This window comes from Vigna unguiculata, chromosome 2 (assembly GCF_004118075.2).
Source record: "Vigna unguiculata cultivar IT97K-499-35 chromosome 2, ASM411807v1, whole genome shotgun sequence".
NCBI classification, from domain to species: domain Eukaryota; kingdom Viridiplantae; phylum Streptophyta; class Magnoliopsida; order Fabales; family Fabaceae; genus Vigna; species Vigna unguiculata.
In genome coordinates this window covers 30,692,892-30,716,299 of record NC_040280.1, presented here as the reverse complement: position 1 = coordinate 30,716,299, position 23,408 = coordinate 30,692,892, and the positions used below count along the sequence as shown (strand labels likewise).

General features: G+C 28.5%; 4 protein-coding genes across 7 annotated transcripts; 3 read left to right on the top strand and 1 right to left on the bottom strand.

Moving 5' to 3' along the window:
- Positions 1 to 726: 726 nt before the first annotated feature.
- On the bottom strand, positions 727 to 1,101 carry LOC114174630 (vegetative cell wall protein gp1-like). The gene has a single exon (XM_028059459.1). It carries the CDS (start codon positions 1,099 to 1,101, stop codon positions 727 to 729), a length of 375 nt encoding a protein of 124 aa, XP_027915260.1.
- Positions 1,102 to 1,363: 262 nt separating this feature from the next.
- Positions 1,364 to 3,689, top strand: LOC114174189 (50S ribosomal protein L19, chloroplastic-like). Of its 2 annotated transcripts, none has more exons than XM_028058978.1 (5): positions 1,364 to 1,506; positions 1,594 to 1,884; positions 2,050 to 2,136; positions 2,225 to 2,358; positions 3,261 to 3,689. In XM_028058978.1, exons 1-5 carry the CDS (start codon positions 1,483 to 1,485, stop codon positions 3,367 to 3,369), a joined length of 645 nt encoding a protein of 214 aa, XP_027914779.1. In that variant the 5' UTR covers positions 1,364 to 1,482; the 3' UTR covers positions 3,370 to 3,689. The 2 variants fall into 2 exon arrangements, with proteins under 2 accessions (XP_027914779.1, XP_027914781.1); XM_028058980.1 differs by having other exon boundaries at positions 1,380 to 1,506; positions 1,597 to 1,884.
- Positions 3,690 to 4,660: 971 nt separating this feature from the next.
- On the top strand, positions 4,661 to 8,321 carry LOC114169245 (vesicle-associated protein 2-1). Of its 3 annotated transcripts, none has more exons than XM_028054307.1 (7): positions 4,661 to 4,977; positions 5,126 to 5,196; positions 5,279 to 5,360; positions 6,230 to 6,345; positions 6,438 to 6,566; positions 7,603 to 7,671; positions 8,033 to 8,321. In XM_028054307.1, the coding sequence occupies exons 1-7, from the start codon at positions 4,926 to 4,928 to the stop codon at positions 8,165 to 8,167; spliced, it is 654 nt and encodes a 217-aa protein (XP_027910108.1). In that variant the 5' UTR covers positions 4,661 to 4,925; the 3' UTR covers positions 8,168 to 8,321. The 3 variants fall into 3 exon arrangements, with proteins under 3 accessions (XP_027910108.1, XP_027910099.1, XP_027910116.1); XM_028054298.1 differs by having other exon boundaries at positions 7,597 to 7,671; XM_028054315.1 differs by having other exon boundaries at positions 4,664 to 4,977; positions 7,612 to 7,671.
- A 2,469-nt stretch (positions 8,322 to 10,790) lies between these two features.
- Positions 10,791 to 13,102, top strand: LOC114168571 (bax inhibitor 1-like). Its single transcript, XM_028053453.1, has 6 exons — positions 10,791 to 11,061; positions 11,331 to 11,474; positions 11,574 to 11,665; positions 12,076 to 12,262; positions 12,614 to 12,769; positions 12,857 to 13,102. The coding sequence occupies exons 1-6, from the start codon at positions 10,957 to 10,959 to the stop codon at positions 12,905 to 12,907; spliced, it is 735 nt and encodes a 244-aa protein (XP_027909254.1). The 5' UTR covers positions 10,791 to 10,956; the 3' UTR covers positions 12,908 to 13,102.
- The last annotated feature ends 10,306 nt before the right edge of the window (positions 13,103 to 23,408 follow it).

Below are 23,408 nucleotides of genomic sequence, written 5' to 3'. Positions count from 1 at the left end.
GAACCTCACTTTCTGCTAAAGTTGTTTTGAGGAAAAAACCAACCAATTCCATGCTCTTTATATTCTTCCATCACATGCACAAGCACAAGCACAACACACTGTCCCTTTTTTAACTCTTTCTTCCACACACATATTCATGATAAAGTTCCAAAGTGTCACCTTCAACTTGTTCCTCACCTTCAACAATAGTTTTAGATATAAGAGAAAAATAGTGTAATTTTAATATGTTTTTGTGCGAGAGAAGAACGTAATTTATTTTATTAATTATGACAACTGTGAATGTCGATTAGAATTCATCTTAGATTAACTTTAGGCTGCTTCGTATGTATAAAACGTGAATTTGACCTATTTTAATTTTTTAAAATATACTCTTACGTGACGCTAGGTGAAAAACTAATGTTTTAAATAAGTTTGATGAATACTCCAATTTTCACCTTTTTTTAACAATGATATTTACAATTAAAAAAACACCAATGAGGTGCCTATAACAGATAGAGCAAACATAAATACAATAATATTATAATTATGAAAGTCAGGAATTAGCATCCGTAGGTAAAATCGTAAATTTTGAATGATATCATAAATCATACAATACTCGTACAATATTGCATTAATGAAATACTAACCAATTATCCAAGAATCATCTACAGAATAAAATAACAGAGTAGCTTAAAAAGAACAGAACAAAAAACATGTCTCAGTTATTGATTAAAAACATGTCTTGGTTCAAACAAGAAGCATTGTCGCAGCCGCGAAAAAGGGTAGAGGTAGCATCAAGAAACTGGTTCCACCAAGAAACGCGTTGTTGGGGCTTGAAGGCACAGAATCAGCAGATGCCGATGAAGTGAATGGAGTGGGTGAGGGTGAACTAGGAGAGGGAGCAAAAGGTGAAGGTGGCGATGAAGTGGTGGATGGGCCTGAGCTTGGGCCTGGGCCTGGGCTTGGGCTTTGGGAAGGTGTTGGAGTTGGTGAGGTGGTTGGGGACATTTGCGGGGGGAGAGTGAAAGACGTGGGTGCAGGAGAGGGAGCTTGAGACGTGGATATTGCTACCAGAGTGAAGGATATGGCTAGCACCAACATGGCACGTGTGAGTGCTGCCATTGTTACAGAGAGAAGAGAAAGAAAAATTTGGGTGACAGAGAGAACAGAGTATGCAGAACAATGGTCATGGTTACTGTATTTATAGAAGGAGCATAGATAATACAAGTTCTTAACGAAGAATCAGTTTTTTTCATGTAATCATGGATGGTATAGACACGTGTCCTTGCAGGAAGATCCTGCCCAGAACATAATGGACTCTATTCGGGCCCATTATTTTTGTAAACCAGGCCCAGCCCAATAAAAGGAAAAAGGAAAGTGTAGTTAGTTCGCACGTGTGGAACGGATAGAAACAGATAAGGGTCTTCTCCATTCTTACATTTTGCAGTGTTGCCATGTCTCCTACCCACTGAAGGTGCAACCCCTGTTTCCGTTTTCATAATAATGGCTTCTCAAGTTCTTCTTCAGGTTTTGCTCTCGCCTCTTCATTAAATGTGAAAACCTAAACATTTTTATATTCTCTATCTCCTTACTGATTTGGAAATTGTACTGCAGCAGGCACTGTTTGCGCCCAAGCTCACTTTTCCTTCTTCTTCCCTTCGTAACGTTGCGTTAATTTCTAGGGTTCCTTCGACTCCAATTTCATGGCGTTGCACTCCTCTTATTGCTAAGTCTAGTTTCGTTGTGAGAGCTGATTCCAACCTCGAAGGCGGTGGTGAAGCCACCGAAGATGTTCCTTCCGACAATGTTGATGAAGTTTCGGAAGGCGAAGCAGAACAGCTTTCGGATTCTGAGGCTCCGAAATTGCCCCGAAAAGCCAGAGTCAAGCTTGGAGACGTTATGGGGGTAATTAGAGGCGCCATAAATTAGCTTGAGTGTTTTAAATTACCAATTAGGTTTCCACACTCTGCACCCTTTCTATGCGTGTCTGTGTGTGAGAATGTGTAGGGAAAGACAGAAGATGGACGAAGTGTAAAATGCATGATGTTGTTTTTGCTGTTGCTGATGCAGATATTGAATCAGAGGGCAATTGAGGCATCGGAGAAGGAAAGACCCACGCCAGACATTAGGACTGGGGATGTTGTCGAAATCAAATTGGTATTCTTTTTATTACTTAAGATATATTTTGAGAAGAGTGCTGAAGTGACATGAATTTTATGGTGTTATAATTTTGTTCTTCTTGCAGGAGGTTCCTGAGAACAAGCGTAGGTTGTCCATTTATAAGGGGATTGTCATCTCAAAACAAAATGCTGGTATTCACACAACTATTCGAATCCGAAGAATCATTGCCGGCACTGGGGTTGAGATAGTCTTCCCAATGTGAGTTTCCTCTTTATTAGAATTTTGTATTTGAAGACTATTATTGCCATTTGCTTTTCCACTATTTGGATCATTCCTTCACATCATTGTTTATCCTATTGTTGTGATTAGGGGATATAATTATATAAACCGTTTTCCTACTAAAAACTGGGAATTTGGGATTAATACTTAACTATCTTTGTTACTTAAAGGAACTATAGTCAATGTGAAGACTTTGGATGACTAGGCTGTGGAAAAAGAAATAGTTAGGAGTTGTCATTTCCAAAGATTTAGATTCCATCGTCTATGCATGCACAACTGTGCACCTTTTGAAACTACATATTGTTTGGACGTTGGTTGTCTGATGGGATTCTGATCAATGGTAGCTTAAGGTAACCTTGTTCTACAATAAATTGAAGCATGAGACTATTTTCATTTCAATTTTTATTTCTTTTTTACAAAACGGGGTTTATTCGGTTTCCATGGGAGGGTTGTAACTTGTAAGAAGACAAATCCTTTTCTAGTAATAAGAATTCTAGTTGTGGGAAATGTGAATTGGAAAAAATATCAGCCTGAACTTGAAATTTATTTATGTCAATATGTCTCAGAAGAATGGCAGGTGAGATTCATATATGTTTTAATGTGTGACCTACATTTGTTGCTGACGAACATATGCAATGTTTCTATGGTTAATATTTGTCTTCGGTCTGTGCTGATATTAAGAGATAATGAAATTATCATTGAGAAGATTTGAATTTATTTATTCAAGCTGATTGCCCAAACAGTTCTCTGTTTTAAGCTACAAATGGATGTCTAAAGACCACTGTATATGAATTTTCATATTGGTAGATTGTATTATGAAATCTTTACCGACTTTTTCTTGTCATATATTGTCTTATATGTGCTTATATTTACTGCGACAGTTACTCACCAAACATAAAAGAAATCAAAGTGGTAAGCCACCGTAAGGTCAGGAGGGCAAGATTGTACTATCTGAGAGACAAGCTTCCGAGATTCTCCACTTTCAAATGATTCGTAGATACCCCACTTTTCCCTACGTTCATCTTCGAAATAGTCTACTGATCCATGATAAGTGTTGCGGGGCTCTAATGCTACTATTTCAATTTGTTCTGTTGTACAATATATCATTCTTCTTCCCCTTACATCCTATCTTCCCTGAAATCGAAACAAGTGTACTGCTGAACCTTGATAGCTCTGAGAAATTTGAAGTGTTTCTTCTGCGTCACTATAATATATACTGTAAGAAAGCGAAGCTGTGACAAAGAAAACCATTACTTTAGTTCATTAAAATGGATATTAGGATTAAAATCTAGAGCAACATGCTGGAATAATTTTGTTATAAATTCTCTTGTTCTATGCTTTTATTTATTACATATTTGAATCTAGACGAAATATGCTAGCATGGGGATGATGTCTATTTTTATGTTTTAATACCCTTCGTCATCCTTTTCATCGACCTCATTAGTGATCACTTGTTTAAAATCGTTATTTTCGTAATCATCAATATAGAGTGCCCCGGTTTTCAAATACGTTGTCAGTGTTTTAACGCTCTTCTTGCCTGAAAGTTGGAAAATATGAAGATATCCATACCTCAATTACTGTTATAGGTAATATGAGAACATGGCATATTTTTTATGAAGTAAAAATGAAAGAGAAAAAGAAAGAGAGGAATAGCAATTGGAAGTGAGGTAAAACTTAGTAGGTAAATAGTATTGAAAAAATATAATGAGATAAATAATAATAAACATTGAGCATTAATTTTATTAAAAAAAATAATTATATTTAGAATAATGGAGTGTTAATAACTAACCCAAAAAAATTAAGATTTAATATAAGAAATTAAAAACTGAATAAGCTGAAAATTAGCCTAAAAATCGGAGGAAATAATAATCCGTTTTCATTGAAATTGGTTTAGATTTAGTTTTGAAAATAGATCCAATTCAAATTGAGCTTATATTTTTTTTATGTTATTAATTATACAATTACTTTTAGATTTGTATAAATAACTTTTTTAAAATACTTGTATTGTATTTTCTTAAACAGAATAAAACTGAAAATCTGTGTGATTCAAACCCCTTTAAATAAAATTATTTTAAATCTAAAAAACATAAAATCAACAACTTAAATAATAAAATAGAAAAAGAAAACAGTGGAATGAGATAAGTTTTCACATAAATATCATTCTCTTTCTTGGTCAAAACATTTAGAAAAAATAAAAGGTGGTAAATAAAAAACATTTAAAAAAGGACACGTGCACAGAGTAGGTAGCAGGTGGCCCCAAAGGATGCGAGAGTATAGCAGCGTCTCTCTCTCTCTGTTATTCAGTGCCTCTGCGAAAACCAGATGGCACAGACATACAGTGTGGAGGAGTGTGAAGGCGAAAAGCGATCTCGGTGGCTAAAATTCTGCAAAATTTGGTTAAGGACTTTGTAGCCATCGGTGCCCCATACTCCTCGTTCCATCACATATTTCTTCTTCCTCTTCTCCTTCACGCGATGTGATGTCACTCTAATTCATTTCTTCCTCCATTCCCCATTCCCCCTTTCCCCCCACTCCCCTTCTCCGCCATGACCGCCTCTCAACTCATCTCCGTTAGTCCCGACGAACTCCGCTTCCATTGTACGTCTCTCTCTCAATCTCTCCTCTCAATCTCACCAAATCCTGTTTAATTATTCCTTTTATTCACAAAATCACTAATTAATTAATTGTTATAGACATTTATCGCCAATATGTTGTTTATTTACTCTCCTGATTTTCGTGTAACCAGTTGAGTTGGAGAAGCAAACGTTTTGCGATCTTAAGGTCCTCAATAACACACAGAATCATGTTGCTTTCAAGGTATTTTTTTAACTTTATGTTTTGCTTCCTTCTCAATGCTTTTCATTCCAATCTATTTTTCTTGATTTTCTCCTTCATATAGGTCAAAACCACTTCTCCCAAGAAATACTTTGTACGACCAAACACCGGTGTCGTACACCCCTGGGACTCCTGTATCATCAGAGGTGCTGCATGTTAATATTACCGAGTTACTTATAAGGCTAGTTCTTTGATTATGATATGTATTATATCTTTATTTGGGTTAGAGGAGATATATATATATACGTGAAGCGATTTCAAAATCGGAAACTATTAAATATTTAAATGAAGACAAGTTTATGATACTGTCTTCTTTAAATAATTACGATTGATTATGGAAAATTGATGGATTTTACTTTTGATTCCTTAGCCCCTGGCGAGCACACGTTAGCAAAACCGTTTTCTTTTTGCTTTAAAACTTTTATGACATCTTTGATCGGTGGTGTGAACAGATAAAATGAAAAGCAAAATTGTCGCCAACCTCTTTCATTGCCTTTTAGCCAAATAAAAAGGGAAAATGTTATCAAGAAAAATTTTATTTATTTGCTGAAATTGATTACAAGTATGTAGTAAACTTTCCCTCGTGGTTTTTAATTTCTAATCATTTTAAGCAAAGGCAAATAAGATATTAGGAAGTGTGTTGCTAGCACTTGCCTAGCAGATATGCATGTGAACAGGATACTGAATGGACATCTAATGGACGTAAATTTAGAAATATGCTGTTTCATAATATAGATGGGTAGGAAGAAACGCAGGGTGGATGTTTAGGTCTGTGAAAACTGCAAATTTCAACTGATCAAAGGTCACATAATGGAAATTTTTCTTTCCTGCAACGGTAAGGACTGGGAATAAGTGATTAAGAGCTTTATTTGAGCTTGTGATGCACTATTTCAGCTTTTTTGGTTCCATCTAGATGAAATGTTCTTGTGTTAAATTTATTTGCTTAGGAGCCCAGAGCTCTTCCCGGTCTATGGTAGTAGAATTTGTCATATTGTCCAATTTTTATTTTGTATAGTCACTCTCCAAGCCCAACGGGAATACCCTCCAGACATGCAATGTAAAGACAAGTTTCTGTTACAGAGTACAATAGTGAGTTCAAATACAGATGTTGACGACCTCCCGGCAGATACTGTAAGAGGGTCAACACTGTCTTTTTATAGGGGATCAACTATACAGATTGAAAAGCAAAAATTGGTCACTAATACTGCTAATTTCACTTGCAGTTTAATAAGGAAAGTGGTAATTCGATAGAGGAGTTGAAATTAAGAGTTGCATATATCTCTACTGCCTCACCCGAAGGAAGCTCTGAAGATGATGCATCCAGGAACTCACATAAACTCGATTCCTCTTCTGTGAGTCTCTTTTCCTCCCCCATATACCCTTCGTGGAAATCAGTTTCCCCTTTTTTTCTTTATTTTGAATTTCGTAATTTTATGTTTTAAGCCATAATGCCATATGTTGTATCTTATGTCTCAAGCTGGAGAACCCACATGCGTGGGGTCCCTATGCAAAGAAACCTCACATATTTGGAACGGAAAAGCTTGAGAAACCTGATTGAGAAGATTACTATGGGTTGCTTCACTTGATGGCATAGTTCTTGGATTTTGTGACAGCATTAATTCCATTTTGTTGATGCACAAACTACTCATGATACTTGCTCCATTTGGTGGAAACAACGTAGGACTTGGTATTTGAGAAAGCTAGAAAACATTTTGAGATTGATAAGTAAAGACAAAATAAAAATTGAAATCAGTGAAACATTTGAACTTCCTTCTATAGGTCGCTTCTGATTGAAAATATAAACATGTGTTGCATCAAGCTTCTCCTGTTTATAATATGTCTGGTATCTGGTTTATTCTGCTCAGATTTTACTTCATAATTTTATAGAGGTGTTTCCTCGGCTTTTAAGTGGCACAAAACATCTAGCATGTTGTGCACTCCACAAATTCCATGAAAGCAGTGTGGAAAAAAATTATGCTCAGGTCTCTAGTTAGTTTGCCGGAGATTATACATATATAATTTTAATTCTTGTGGAATTGTTTATAGATTATGTCATTGTACACGCTGAATTTAAAGTAATTACTTCTGTATTTATGATACCAATTTATTCTTTTAGGTTAAGATAGTTGTATTGGCAGTTTTTAATTTCATTCCATTCACATACATACCGACTCCATCTGTGTATTAGCAAAATGAATGGCTAGTTGCTTGAGTTGTATTCCGTATTTGAGTTGTTATCTCTAATTGCACATCAATTGCTCATTGTCAGACATTTCCTACATTGTGGCAGTTAATGCCAGACAATTAAACCTTCCCTCCCCGTTCAGATCTTTTCTTTAGATTAGCCAGTCATGCTTTTAAATTACACTTCTATTTTTTAAGAGTCAGGTTTTGCAGAATCTGAAGGAAGAAAGAGATGCCGCTGTCAGACAAACGAGACAACTGCAACAAGAAGTGGTAACTGTTCTGCGTTTTTCAAACATTGCTCTTTTATCACAAGATTTTGGTTAGGATTATATTTGGAGTTGTTGTTCCAAATATGCACTCATGGTGATTCAGTTGAATGTGATGAATAAACATGTTGGAACCAAAAATGATATTTGATACACATTGTCTCCACCTCTCTTCCACCTTGTATTTTCTCGATTAATTTACTTTCGTTTCATATCATATATCTATTTTCTTTTTTCTGAAAATCTCTCTCTTTGGTGTTGGATTGTGACTGTTGGATCTATAATAGTTGTCTGCTGTACTCATTACTGAGACTTGAAAACTATTTGTAAATATCACTAATCTATGTACTCTGTTCATTGTGTAGGACATGCTGAAAAGACGAAGAAACAGAAAAGGTGATCCTGGCTTTTCCTTCATCTTTGCCATTTTTGTGGGTGTCCTTGGAGTTTTACTTGGCTTTCTTTTTAAACTGTTATTCTCTTCTCCATCTAGAGAATGATTTAGACTATTCCGTAAATTTGCATGCAGACTCTCCGTATTGTTCACTGTATACGTTTAAAGTTTAATATTCTTTTGAATTAGAATTTTTCCAATACGCCTCATAGACTTGACGCACTGTTGTTTGGAAGAGGAATGGAAATGTTTGTTAGTAATTTACAGTTATTCATTATAATACGCCTCTAACACAAATACATACTAAATTCAACAACTTAATTTCCTTATAATTTGAGTTCAAATTTACTGGATTGAAAATAAATAAATAAATCAACTGAAATTAATTTGAGAGTTTCCTCTTGCATGTAAATTTCCAAAAGACAAATTAAAATGTATGAAAATTTATAATACCAAAAAAGGCGAAAGATTTTATTGGTTAATATTTTAGATTTTATGATCCTTGGTTTCTGTCAGAAATACATAACTACATAACGGAGTTCTTTATTTATTAAAAATGTTATCAATGACGCATTTATGCAAATTTTCTCGGTACCAAATCGCAGTTCTGATCTGATTTCAAAAATAGTAAATAATATATGCAATAATAATACGAAAAATTATATCCAAAAAAAGTATTATATGTGATAAATTTATTTATTTTTTAAATAATTTTATCAAAAAATAATATCAATAATATTTTTTACTTGATTAAAGTAATGTGTCTATTGTGTACTCGTTCAAAAGGTTTACCAAAGATATCATCCACGCAATATATTTTATATAAAATTTATCCGTCCTTTTCGTGATACTATCACATAATTTAGTATATTTCTTGTATCTTTCTGTCTTTTTTTATTTATTTACCTGTCTTAATTACAAAACTTGTTATGAAATAATTTTTCTTTTTACTAAATATGATTTTGTACCTTTTGAGGAAGCTGTTTTATTTTCCTTTTAAATCAAATGGAATTTTATGGATATGTGTATATTGGTGAAAAGAAAGGGGGAAATATACTTTTTTTACAAGAAATATTTATGGACTTTGTATTAAAATTTATACACCAATTGATACAAATTATTTATTTGAACAGTTTACTTTTGTTTATCAGTCTCATCAAAATAATGGTTATTAAGAGACAACCAATAATCTTTTACTGGAAATGTTTTAATATGTTTATATAATTAAATCTCATATTTATTCACATAACTTTTTTTTTTAATATTTCATTTTAAGTATAATAGGTAGCAAAAACTATTACAAATTTCATATGTTTGTATTACTTTTGTTTAATTGTGTTTAGTTTGTAATATTATGCCTATTATAATAAACTTTTTATTATACTATGACAATTTTTTTTTTATTTTCTCAAAAAACTTTATTTTAATCTTATTATTTGATGGGTGTGATGATCTATTTTGGATTGAAATGAACTTATTTTTTAATCTAATTTTAAATATATTAAATATAGTTTAAATAATTTTTAAATAATTTTAAATTTTAATTTGAACTAGTCTAACTTAAGTTCAATCTTGTATAATTCAAACTAACATGAATTCACTCATTTAAGTTTTACTTAATCTGATCAAGTTTTATTTGAATTGGACCTTATTTAACTTGTTTTAGGTTAGCCAAGGTTTGAATCTCTTTAATATAGGCTCGATTAATCTAATCAATATTCAGTTATGTTATATTTCATTTAGTTCTTATCGAATTTAATCTAGTTTAAGGTGATTTGAACGTGTGACTCACTTAACTTTATAAGAAATTGTTTTGACATGAACTTTCACGGACTCAACATATATGTGGACTAGTTTAGTTTAACTCAACTTAAAAAAAAAAAAAAAACCTTAATTATAATGATTTAAGATTTAAATTTGTCTCACTTAACTTAAGTTCATACCAATTTAAAGTCAAACCCAACCTAACTTATATATAAGAGTCTCACCTCGATTAACATTATATCATTTGGGTGCAACATGAACTAATCATCTCTTGTCTAAATCTAACATGGCTTCAATTAATTAAAAACTACTTTAATTTTAAATTAAAAATATTATCCAATTCAATTTAAATTAAATAGATTAGACTTACAATAAAAGAAATTATATTCGAAATAAGTAGAGTAAACCTGAAGTATGAATGTATATTTACGAATTAAATTTGAAAATTTAACTTTTTTTTACATCCTACTATTTTAAATTTTTATATATTTTTTAACTATTTTAAATGTGTTATATTAGTCAGCCACTCTCCAAAATAATAATAATGTGCGTTATATATTTATGTATTGTGTATTTATCCCGTCCAACTTTATATGATACGGTATGATTTATTATTTAAAAATATATTAACTTCGTTTTAAAATTGAAAATTAATCAAAGGGATAACATTATCAAGTTGGAAAAAACTACTAATCCTAATATTTATATTTATTCGGTCAAATCTATAATATTATATAAATAGAATACCTTTTTAGTTTCATATTTTAATTGAATAAAATTTACCTTTTAATAAATAAAAAACAATGTATTACTATATATACAAAAAAGTAATTAAACAAATTTTTATTTAATTAAAATAGCTAAATAATTTTTATTTAAAAAATAATGATTAGATAATTTTTCAATACTATTTTTACACTTCTACAAAATTATATATAATAGAACCACATGCAGGGGATAGGGGAGGTAGGAGACTTAAATGAAGAGGAAATAATCTTGTGTGGAACTTTCTGCGAAATTGCACTCTGTCCTTTCAAATATTAAAATAAATATAAATAGATTGGGAGTGTTGACATTCAAATATATTTCTCTCATCCATTATCCAATTTGTGTTTGCGATCGATCCAAGCAATGGACGCCTTCACTTCCTTCTTCGATTCAAGAAACCGATGGAATTACGATACCCTCAAGAACTTCCGTCTCATCTCTCCCCTCGTTCAAAATCACCTCAAGAAGGTTCCCTTCTAATTTCTACCTTTTTATCATTCATTTCATTTTTTTTATTCAATTACCGAAGAAATGTGGAAGCCATGGATTTCCTACGTTTTCTTTCATCGTCTTTGTAATAACAATGTCTCTTCTTTTGGATATATCAATTTCTATGATCTTAGTTAGGGTTTGCAAAATTTAGGGTTGTAGGATCTTCGGATGTTGGATTATTTCGATTTCATGGTAAATTTTAGTTTATTGGTTTGTTAATTTGGTGCTGTGATTGATTGTTGTAGGTTTATTTTACTCTTTGTTTCGCCGTGGTTGCTGCTGCTGTTGGGGCCTACCTTCATGTCCTCTTGAATGTTGGGGGTTTTCTTACTACGGTGGCGTGTGTGGGAAGCAGCGTTTGGTTACTCTCTACACCTCCTTCGGAAGAGGTATGTGTCATTTTAAGCTTCTGTTGCCTTTTTTTTTTTTTTTTTTGTTTTCTTGTGATCGTTATTCACCCGCGTTCTTTATTTTCTTGTGATGTGCAGAAGAAGAGGGTGACTTTGTTGATGGCCGCGTCACTGTTTCAGGGCGCCTCCATTGGACCCTTGATTGATTTGGCTATTCAAATAGATCCAAGGTATGTGCTATGTGTTGGTCAATGGATTGTGCTAGGATTCATGCTATACATTCAACGCTCCCGTCACCTTTGATTGGAATTAAATCATTGACTTTTTGTTTAGATAAACTTTTAACGACTTTGTAAAGGTGAAGAAATTGTGAAAAAAAAAAATGAATTTGACTTCTCTCATATTGATATTAACTTATGAATAAGATAAAACCAGTTTACTGGAAAAGTTAAATGAGAGTTTCTGTAAAAGATTTAGTTTAAAAGTTGTAGAAAAAGCTTAATTTTTTTCTTTCTATCTTCTTTTATTATTTTTTTCTCCTGGCTAGTACCTTCACTGGTAGTTACTCTTTGAGACAATTGGGTAGCGCATTGATGAATGTTTTATAGTTCTGTGACATCATTCTTTTTTGTTTCTCCAGCCTTATCTTTAGTGCATTTGTGGCAACATCCTTGGCCTTTGCATGCTTCTCAGGAGCAGCTTTGGTTGCAAGACGTAGGGAGTACCTGTACCTCGGTGGCTTGGTTTCTTCTGGATTATCCATCCTTCTCTGGTTGCACTTTGCTTCATCCATCTTTGGAGGCTCAACAGCTCTCTTCAAGTTTGAGGTAAGTGGCTGTCTGTCATTATTCCCATTTTGTGAAAATAGCTTGGAGCATTCTGATTCTTGGTTATACATATACTAAGAGAAATGCTGTCGACACTCTTTAAAGACTCTCTTTCTGACACTCTATCTAATATTGGTAATTTAGTGGAAATTACAAATTTTAGTAGGTTCTAATTTTCATTCAAAGATCCTGCCACTTGATTTAGAACTAAGAGCTCTCAAAATTTCTTCTTTCTAATTAATATTAACCAATAACCAGTAAATTTTTATAAGTATTAACACCCCTTAGAGGAATTCATTATTTGTTTTTTTAAGTCTCAATTTACACGGAGTTTATTTGATGTTGTTGCAGCTGTACTTTGGGCTTTTGGTGTTTGTGGGTTACATTATAGTTGACACCCAAGAAATAGTTGAGAGAGCACACCTGGGCGATCTGGACTATGTAAAGCATGCCTTGACCTTGTTTACTGATTTGGTTGCAGTTTTTGTGAGGATTCTTGTCATTATGGTGAGTTTGATTGTTAAAGCATGTTTAATGGGTTCTCCTTTACCTTACAAATTTTTTATTGACGGGATTTTTACTATTATTTTTCAGTTGAAAAATTCAGCTGAGAGGAACGAGAAAAAGAAGAAGAGGAGAGATTAATTTCTTACCAATCTGCTCGGTTTACACCTCTCTTCCCTTGGTCTTCAATACATAGGTTACTGGACTATAAAGTGATTTAATCTTCATGAGCTTGTTCCTACTTGTTTGCTTTTGAACTTTATAACTAAGCATGTATCAAAATGAAAAAAAAAGAAAAGCAAAAGATACGTTTCTAAGTAAGGTGGTCTTGGACAACCAGTTATTTTTTTTTATATATGTTAATATAAATAACTTGAGTACCTTAAAAAATAAAATAAAAATTATATATATTCAAGTAAGGTGGTTTTGCACAACTAATTTCCCACCCAAAATAGAAATAATAACTAGTCAATTTAAAATATATTTTGAGTATTTATATAACCCGTTGTAACTTTTGAGAATATGCATTAATCCTTGATAAATAATTATTTAAATTACGTATCTGTTTAAGGTTATGAATGCAATTGGATAGGTATGCTTATCAGTTATTGTAATTCTGACTATTTCTCTTTTCAATTCTATGCGTATAGTGGAAGTTCAAGTAATTAATCAAACATGATATTGTTGAGAGTCAATTGTACAATATAAGTATGTGATACATAACAAAAAAAAAAAATCTGTAAATTTAATGTTTATTTCCTTAGAAATATATATCAACCATAAGTTGGGATTTTAGATTTCAGAGAGATAAAAAAAAAGTATTCTATCTCTTTGCCTAAATCTTCCGAATTGGTTGTATTAAGAATCTGACACCGTATTTTAAATTCCTTTAAAAAATTCATCTGCTGGATGGCAATACTTCAAAGTATTACATAAAATATTTTGAAAAAAAAAATTAATGCATGGGCGGAGAAGAAAAAAAGTAACAAATTAATGAAATCAGAAGACTATGCATGCCCCAAAAATTGTCTCTGACAGAGGTTTGGTGGAATTCAGACATGTGCTGTAAAGTTTCAGTACTACGTACGTGAGTGAATTTTATTTTATAAAAATTAAATATTTAAATATTATAGAACACCTTATCTCTTGAAACCTTTATGTATTATAGTATTTAGATATCTCATTTTAAAAGTTCCAGAACATTCCATAGGGATCTGGCGGTGGCTAAAGTTATAATCTTATGTTTAATTGAAGCAAAGACTTTTATTAACCCTAAAAGCATATGATGCAAAAACAGGCAAATCCGAAAAAAAAATTATTATAACTCCTGATGGATATCATGTCATTTTACTTTATGCTCGACAAAAACTAAGCTCAAGGTATGGGCTTTTTGACTTTTTCGTATTGTCCATTGATGTATTCTCATTTTTGGAACATTGCCAAATTTTGATTTCTATCAACAATATTACATTGATTTCACTTGAATTATGCTTAGCCTCTTTAAGATTTTAAATTTAAGTATGTATTCAAAAAAAATTATGAAAACTTTTCTTTAAAAATAACCAATTAGGTATTTACACTAAAAACAAAAATGAAGTGATTAAATATTTTTTAACCATAACTCAAATAAGACAAAGACAAATCTTGCAGTATTCTTTAATAAGACAAGGATACGTTGACAATCAAATTTTGAAAATTCTTTCATACAACATGAGACGTCGTCTAATTATTTTAGAAACATAAAAAAATAAAAAAGTAAAAAATTAGAGACCACTTAAAAAAATGATACTTCTAATTATAAGAAAGTTGTCAAAATTTAGTAGTTAAAAAATAATTTTTCTCTTTAATATTAAAATTTTGAAAACAGTAAAAGCATTTGATAGATTTAGATTATAAGTTTCTCCTTTTAAACTAAGTTTTATCTATAGACAGTTTAAAATGCTTAGAAAGAATATGTGGTTTGCAGTGTTTACCTTTCAAATCATGCTTGAGTTAAAAAAAAAAAAAAACATTTTTTTCTTGATTCGCAAATAAAGTGGAAATACCCAACTTTTTGTTATCAAACAAAAAATCCAATCAATAAAATAACTGTGAAACTGAAAAATATATATTAGTTCGATTTAATTTCCAAAAAAGTAGAATAACTATTTAAAGAGTTTTGCCTAATGGTCGAATGCAAAGATGTCTAAATACAAACACATTAAAAGAAATTGTTAACATGTTGTCGAATACGAACCTTATTCCAAAATGCTTCATCATATGAGACTTCAACTGTTTTTGTTACAAAAATACTTCAATTGAATTTCTAGTTTCAATTGAATAAAAAGTAAAATAATAATAATAATAATAATAACGACTTCTTAAAATAAATCTAAATCGATTTCAATGTAAAAATAAATAAAGTTGTGACAACTTATTTACACTAGAATAGTCAATTCAATGACAACTCACCTTCATTCATAATCTTCTTTTTACAAATCAATGGTGATAATAAAATTGCATCATTTAGTGAATAGCCTCCCCCATCTTTTTTTCGAAGGTAGGTCTACAGTGAAAAGTGTAACATCAAATTATAATATTTCAATAATGTGACAACCTTTGATCATTCGAATCTTCACGCAAAGTCACCAACATGCTCCCTCCCAAAAATATATGCAATCATTATAGGCTGAGGAAACAAGTATTAGAAAAGAGTAATATCCACACAATGCTTAATATGACCTTAGAATCATGTAATTCTATCACAGTTTTGTTCTTAAAAAATATCTTGAAAGACAGAGAGATAAAAGTATTTAAACTGTGTTTGATTCTGACTTCTAATATGTGAGACTTATCGAAGGTAGTGAAACTGTTATTAAAATAGATTTTTAAAAGAAAAATATGTGATCTGAATTCTCTAATCTGAGAACATTTACATGGGTAGTTGCAAATCCTGATCAGAAGGCACCTTCTGTTTTGCTTCTTTGCACACTTGATTCCATTCCTAATATTAATAGGTTATAATATATGTTACTATTATTAATTTATTAATACTCTTTTTGTGTGAAGGGCCTCTATCAATCTGACTCAATCTCACTGAAATGGGCCTAATACTTCCACTTAATTTATAGGGTGGTTACATTTAACTTGTCGTTTCTAAATGGGAACTATTCCAACCACATTATTGGATTATTATTTCACTTTAGCCAATGTGTTTTTGTTACATGGGATGATGATGATGATGAGTTGGAGGGTGAAAGATTCCGAACAAACTTAAGATCAGAAAGTGTGAAAAAGGCATAAACATGTATTAGGACTTTAAACAAACACTTGGTGCACAAAATGGGTTCGTGACCAAAGAGTTGAATAAAAGATACGAAGCTGATTCCTTAATAAAGTAACCCGCAAAATATACCGTGTGGATAAGAAATGTGTGAGTGGAAAACAATTAACATAGAATATCACTCGTTTAATTCTAAAAACAAATAGCTAAAATGTTTAATTACTCGATTAGTATTAGTTTTCATCTAAAAATGTTAAGGTCGAAGATTCTTCAGTTATTTTTAGTCTCAATTTGGTTTTGATTTATAAAAATTGAAACAATTTGATCTTTATTTGTGAAAATTTGATACAGTCTGATTATTTTCGTTAAATTTCCTGAAACTGATAAAGAACTTTTTATCAAAATTGAAATAATAAATAGGATGGTTTGTAATATTTGTGTAATTAAAATAATTTTTAGTGTCAAATTTGATTAAAAAAAATCTTTGACATATTTCAAAAAATTTAACAATAAAAAAAATATCAAATTGCATTAATTTTTCAAAATTCATGAACAAATTACATTAATTTTAGAAATTATAATTAAATTGAGACTAAATAAATTTGAAGAACTAATTTGACATCCTTTTTATGAAATTCAAGATTAAATGAGTAATTAAATCTAATTAAAATAAATAATTGTTTGAATTGGGATTTTAGTTGTTTGATAATGACACCGCGAATTAAGGTTAGAGATTTTTATAAAGTTCAATTTATTTTGGTATATTTATATTGAGATTTATCGAGTTTAATTTGAAATCACTTTTAAATCATTAATTAAGTGTTGTTTTTGTTGGTATTATTGGTTCACTCTTCGTGTAAAAGGAGAGGCGTAGATGATAATGTAGATTAGTTCTTTTGTGTATATGGCTGGTCAAAAATAGAGAACAAGAAGTTACTTTGTACAAAACTTGCAAGTTACGTTTTATTTTTTAATTTGTTTTGTGAAGTTAACATACAAAATGAATGATCAAACTTCTATGAGGAAAAAAATCTATTTTCAACAAAACGTAAAATAATATAATAATAACACAACGTAAATTAATTTCTCACCTGCTTAAAATATCCAACAAAGTCTCAAAATAAATAATTAAATAATTAAACAAAATAAAAGTACAGAAGTCATATATATTGTAGATTGGTGTATGTTGTCCCGTTTATACTTTGTTTGATGAGAATGAATTACTATATGTGAACATTTTTGGAAATTCATTTTTTATTTTATATGATTTATAAATATTGTTTGATGGTAATGATTTAGTTTATATTGGTGATTTATAGGATGAAATGTGAGATGAGGAAAAAGTGGTGGATTTACGGGAATTGTTTGATAGAATATTAATTTATTCTATATTTAAATACTTAGATTTAAAAAAATTATTTTATTACTTGAATTGTTTTTATTATTATATATATTATTGAAAATTAATAATTCATATTTTAAATAGCTAATATTTTTAAGAAATATTTGTTTTCAACTAATTTTGTATAACAAAATAATGTTTATGATTTGAAAATATATGTCAAATAAATTATGACATTACACTTAATTGTTTTTAGTAATCTTCGTTAATTCAATTAAATTAGTCATGCATATTAATAAAATTTATTATATTTTCTTCAATCAAATTACATCAATCTCTTTTTTTTTCATCCCCTCCTCCAAATATTTTCAGTTAATCATATACTTTATAAATGTTCATTAAATAATAACTTGATTAAATTTTTTTTTTAAATTCATGTTATTCTAATTGAACTTATTAAATATTGTATATCTATTAAAATACTCAAAAATTTTATCATTTGTTTGACTTTTTTTAATTAAATAATATAACAATTCAGATTCTTTATTGTTTTTTTTGTGTTATTTTCTGTTAAATATTAAAAATACACTGCATTATCATTTCAACAAAAAATTTAACAAGAATCCAAATTCTTAATATAATGATTACCTCACTCTGTTATCTTATTTTTTTGTTTTCACGTTATTAAGAAAGATTAGGATTCATAGTTAATATAAATCAGTATTGTATTAAGTTACAAAAAATTAAACCCTAGATTGTATAAAATTAAAAGGTAAAAGTTAATTAAAAATATAAAATTTTTAAATATTCAATAAAAGATTATAAAACGTCCATTACAAATTCATAAATTTGAAAACTAATTAACCCTTAAATAAAAATTTTCTGACAATTTACAAATTGAACCAATATTCTGAACTACATGATAATGCAGTTACTGTTAGAAAATGAAAATTAGAGGTAAGAAAGTGAAGTGGCGTGAACCATGACACCCAACTCAACAAAGATAAACTAAACGCTGTTTATTCTCTTTTAATCCTTCACCCGCCAAACCAATCAATACCTACCACGCTTTTTCCTTTAATTCCCATTCTTTCATTTTTAGTGTCTTTTTTTTTTTTCTCCATTATTTCTCTCCATCATTATTATCATTTTTAGGGTTTCACTGTTACACATTTTTCTCTTTCTCTCTCTCTTTGACTTCTAACCTATCACTTTTCTACTTCATCGCGTGCGCTGCAGAGTCACCACCCCACTTAGCTTTCTCACCACACAAACCCTTTTCAACTCTATTTTTTTATTTTATATTTATATTTTTAAATAAAGATAGCTCTATATTTTTTAATACACTAAAATAAAAACAGCTATGTAAAGTGGGAAGACATTGAAGTTAGGTAGTATCTGAAGATGGAATATTAGTGAAAACGTTGGAATTTTCTTTTTGGCCTTTCAATTACAAAAATAAAATTAAATAAATGCTATTAGGTTTCTTTACCCATTCATTTTTTTATTACTTTACTTAATAATAATAAAACGACAACACACAACTCAACTTTCTGCGTTTCGCCACATTAATACCATTCTTCTCAAATGTTAATGTCATAGCTGCCAGGTCCCACCATGATTCTCTAAAAAAAATTAATTAATTGAAAAAAGTAAAACAAATTCTAATACTAAATCGATTATTTTATTTGTATACTTTTCTTTTATAACTATAAATATTAGAGATGTGAACCTTGTTTTATAAAGAACTTGTAACTTTTTTTTTCAACTGTTTTTAAGTTTATAAAAGGTTTAGTTAAACCGAATATATATTTCTTGAAAATGGGTTTGTTCAAAATAACATGTTTGACAGTTGACCCGACAAATTCAACAATAATTCATAAAAGTAAAATAACATGGATGTAATACATTTTTTAATATTAAATGTATCCATTCAATTTACTTATATGGTAAGTAAAAAAAATGTAACTTAAGTAGTTGAGTAAGGTGGGTGAGTTATTATAAATTTATATATTTTCATTTTAGGAATAAAAAAAAATGTCATAGACCATAACAATACTTACAGTAAAAACATAAAAAACTTACATCATGCGAAAATTATTTTGAAAGAAAATGAGCAGGCTATGATAATAATGACTAGAAAATATCGTAATTATTAAAATAAAAGTATAAACATCTTTTAAGTATTACATATTGGAAGTGAAAATATTGCATAGTATTGTTGGATAGGACAAAATTAGGATTTGAATGTGTTATTTTTTTGAAGTTTAGTGTAAAAAGAAACATTTAAAAAAAAAATGTTCTTAGAATTGAAATTGAATGTTTGTTAAGGTGATACATTAGGTTTGGAGAAAAACTCATAGTTGAATAAATAAACAGAGTGTGTAATTTGTAAATAAAAAAAATAATGCGTGGTAGTAGTCATATGATAATTTTTCTTGTAGGTTAAATATTTAAAATAAACAGATATACTTGTACACTAAATAAATAAATAAATAAATATATATATATATATATATAAACTTTATTTAAAGCGTGTTTTATTTTTTTATTATGTTTTAATTAGTTAAAATCAATGTTCTATTTAATTCTATATTTTATTGGCGAAAATATATGTTCATTCTCTACATTTTTATTACATTAATATTGGTTAAAAAATATACGATTTTAGAAAAATAATATTAATAGTTTGTAATTTTAGTATTGGCACGGTAGTTGGATTTTGTAAAATAATTATCTGAAAAAAAAAACTGTTTTTATAAGTTGGAAAATGGTAACTTGCTCATTTTAATAAATTTTTTGCATTCAACTCTGTATAGTAATAGATTAAAGATAATTAAAATATCATTATTATTTTTAAAACGATTGTCTTAAAATTATTATTAAAAAAGTTGTTCACATTATAATCTAATATTTAATTAATAATTAAAATAATTTAACTTCAATGGTTGTATCTTAAAAAATCTTTTTATGAGATTTGGAAACACACGGAAAGAAAGGTTAGTTATGACACCTAGTCAAGAGTTTCAGTGGGACCCATCTTGCTTATGAAACTCACTTTTATGTTTCCGCAATTATATTCTATTGTATTAAATTATTAAAAAATATCTCTTAAATATAAAAATATCATTTTGCTTACCAGTGAACATTATAATTTATTTACGATTTTGTCCTTTTTGTCATTTTTTTCCATAAATTTGGTTTACCATTAGTCTGTGTTAACCCAACAACTGTGAGAAATTAAAGCATAATTTAATTTATTTTTAGATTATCTCTTGTGAACTTCTTTAATGGATTGTGGTTATCTGTTTTAAGTATCATGCATAATCACATATTTTAAAGTTTTAAATAATTACAAGTATTTTAGTATTAATGTACAGAAATATATTTTTATGGTATGATATTTGTTTTAAAACTACTAATTTATTGATAGTTCATGATGACATGAAACATGAAGTTAACTTACACTTTTAGACACGGATTACACAAAATTTCTTATCCAAAGTTCACAAAAATCAGAAAAAATTACGATTTACCAAATCAGATATTTACCGTGAATATCAAATCTATGAGATATTCATTTTGAAACATGATCACACAAGTTTGTATCTTGCTACATTTAATTCTATGATAAAATAAGAATTCATTGTATTTTATTAATACTGTAAAACAACATTTTGATTCTGATTTTTTTTTTTTTACAAAAAGTGGTGCAAATTTTGTTTGAAATTACATAGAATGATTTGAAAATATTATGAATCTTAGTTAAGTTGTGCATGATGAAAACGACTTTACCAACAAAAGTTATGCTTCGTGCATACGAATTTTAGACTAGTGCAAAAGGTGAATTGAAGTCATGCTCAAATAAAACGATTTATAATATAATTTTTTTAAAATTTAAAATTGTTTGTCATGGGAACAACTTGGACAACTGAATTAAAGTTTTGAGAGATCATAACTGCTTTCAATTTTTATATGAAATTAAGAGTTGTGTTGTGCATTGCAAATAGTTTAATTGGCAATGTGAAAAATAAAAAAGTTATGTTCAAAGGTGTGAGGAGTTTCAAGTTGTATATGAAATTAAAAGTTGTGAACAGGAATTGAGGAATTGAGTTAAGATCTGAAAAAAAACAACTGTGTTTGCCAGGAGTTTCAATTTGATTTGCATTTTATTTTATTTATTTTAACGAATACAACGCGTAAATTAATCCAATTAGGATTTATATAAATCGGTTAAATTTTGTAGGTTTTTTTATAGGATATTTTCAAATAACTATTTTAATTTAATTTTTTAATCTCTATCTTTCTCTTTATTGTTTGGTAACTTATGGTTCTCATTTTTTATATTATAAATTAAAATAAAAAAAAACATTGAACATCAAAATCAAATTTAAACTATTAGAGAAATACCAAAAGTAAAAAAAAAAAAATCTTATAATATGTTTAAGAATCCCTACCAAATTAATGAATTTGAATCTCATGACAATACACTCAATAAATGAATTAAGTTTTAAATTAAATTAATCTTGCAACAACCTTTATACTCATAAGAGTCCTATACAATATTGAATTTCTTAATCAAGTTTACTGGTAACAATAGGTATATGCAATATAGTTATGGATATATTATATAAATGTTTTTTTTATTACTAGTAATTTTTTTTTTAAATTTGAAAAAATAATTACTAAAATAATAAAAGCATAAATAATTTTTTTATAACGAGTAATTATTTAAATTCAAGAAAATAGATACTAAAATAAAAAAAATTCTGAAAAATTATTTTTCTATTATAAGTATTTATTTAAATTTTAAAAATAATAATTAAGATAATAAAATTAAAAAATACAAAAATATAAAAAAGTGTATAATTTATTTATATACATATAAAAATGAAAATACATGCGTATGTGTTGCTCTTTATAATAATAAAAAATAATGAAACTATAATTATAAAAAGGAATGTAAATAAATTTTATAATTTAATTATAGACACTTTTTATTTATTTTTTAGATAATTTTATTTATTTAATAGATGATTCTATTTTTAAATTTATAAAAACAGTTAAGTTTTAAAAAAGTAAAAAAATATGTGTTTACGTTTTTTATAATAATAAAAAAATAAAATTATAACTATAAAAATAAATGTAAATAAATTTTATAATTTAATTTTAGACATTTTTATTTATTTAGCTGATAATATTTATTTATTTAATAAATTATTTTATTTATTTAATTTATAAAAATAGTTAAAATTTTAAAATAATAAAAATAAAAATAATTGAATTTAAATAAAATAGTAACTTAAAGTTTAGAAGTGAACAAAAAAATTGACACAAAAAAGGAGAATCCATCCTGATTAGTTATTCACTGTTATATATTTATAGATATAGATAAATAGTAAAAATTTAGTATAGACATTGATAACTATAAAAGTATAATAATAATAAAAATATAAATTTTATTTTAAATAAATTATTATAATAAAAATACAAAATAAGAAAAAAAAACTATTACACTTAGGTTTTCGCTAGTCATTATATATAAAATTATTTAGATATTTTTTTATTTTAAAATATAATTAAGAGTAAAAAAAATATTAAATACGTATCTTTTATATATATTTATATATATTTTTTTAAATTTGATTAAAGTAGTTATATATTTTAATTTAAAAAATATAACTAAAATTTAAATAAGAATATAAAATGTATATACCAAAGAAAATAATCTTAATATGTTGTTATAAATGAAATAATAAATCTATTATTTAACTTTAGTATTATTTTAATATTTTACATTAAACTTCGTTTTTTATATATATTTTTTACTTTAGTATCAGCTGTTTATATACATAAATACACTTTCAATTTTAATCATACTTTATTATTACAGAAATTTGATTCGTTAGAATCCCAACTTAATTTATAAAATATAAAGCTTCCATGTTACTAAATACTCTCGCTAAGAAAAAAATCTGTATTTGGTAAAAATAGAATTATTATCGACCATTATTTATTTTTTACCATAGATCAGGTAT

Coding starts and splice junctions, on each gene's coding strand:
- LOC114174189 (XM_028058978.1), top strand. CDS start 1,483: ATGGCTTCTCAAGTTCTTCTTCAG. Junction 1,885..2,049: donor AGCTTGGAGACGTTATGGGG/GTAATTAGAGGC, acceptor TTGCTGATGCAG/ATATTGAATCAGAGGGCAAT. Junction 2,137..2,224: donor ATGTTGTCGAAATCAAATTG/GTATTCTTTTTA, acceptor TTCTTCTTGCAG/GAGGTTCCTGAGAACAAGCG.
- LOC114169245 (XM_028054298.1), top strand. CDS start 4,926: ATGACCGCCTCTCAACTCATCTCCGTTAGTCCCGACGAACTCCGCTTC. Junction 5,197..5,278: donor AGAATCATGTTGCTTTCAAG/GTATTTTTTTAA, acceptor TCCTTCATATAG/GTCAAAACCACTTCTCCCAA. Junction 6,567..7,596: donor ATAAACTCGATTCCTCTTCT/GTGAGTCTCTTT, acceptor CTATTTTTTAAG/AGTCAGGTTTTGCAGAATCT.
- LOC114168571 (XM_028053453.1), top strand. CDS start 10,957: ATGGACGCCTTCACTTCCTTCTTCGATTCAAGAAACCGATGGAATTAC. Junction 11,062..11,330: donor TTCAAAATCACCTCAAGAAG/GTTCCCTTCTAA, acceptor TGATTGTTGTAG/GTTTATTTTACTCTTTGTTT. Junction 12,770..12,856: donor TGAGGATTCTTGTCATTATG/GTGAGTTTGATT, acceptor ATTATTTTTCAG/TTGAAAAATTCAGCTGAGAG.
- LOC114174630 (XM_028059459.1), bottom strand. CDS start 1,101: ATGGCAGCACTCACACGTGCCATGTTGGTGCTAGCCATATCCTTCACT.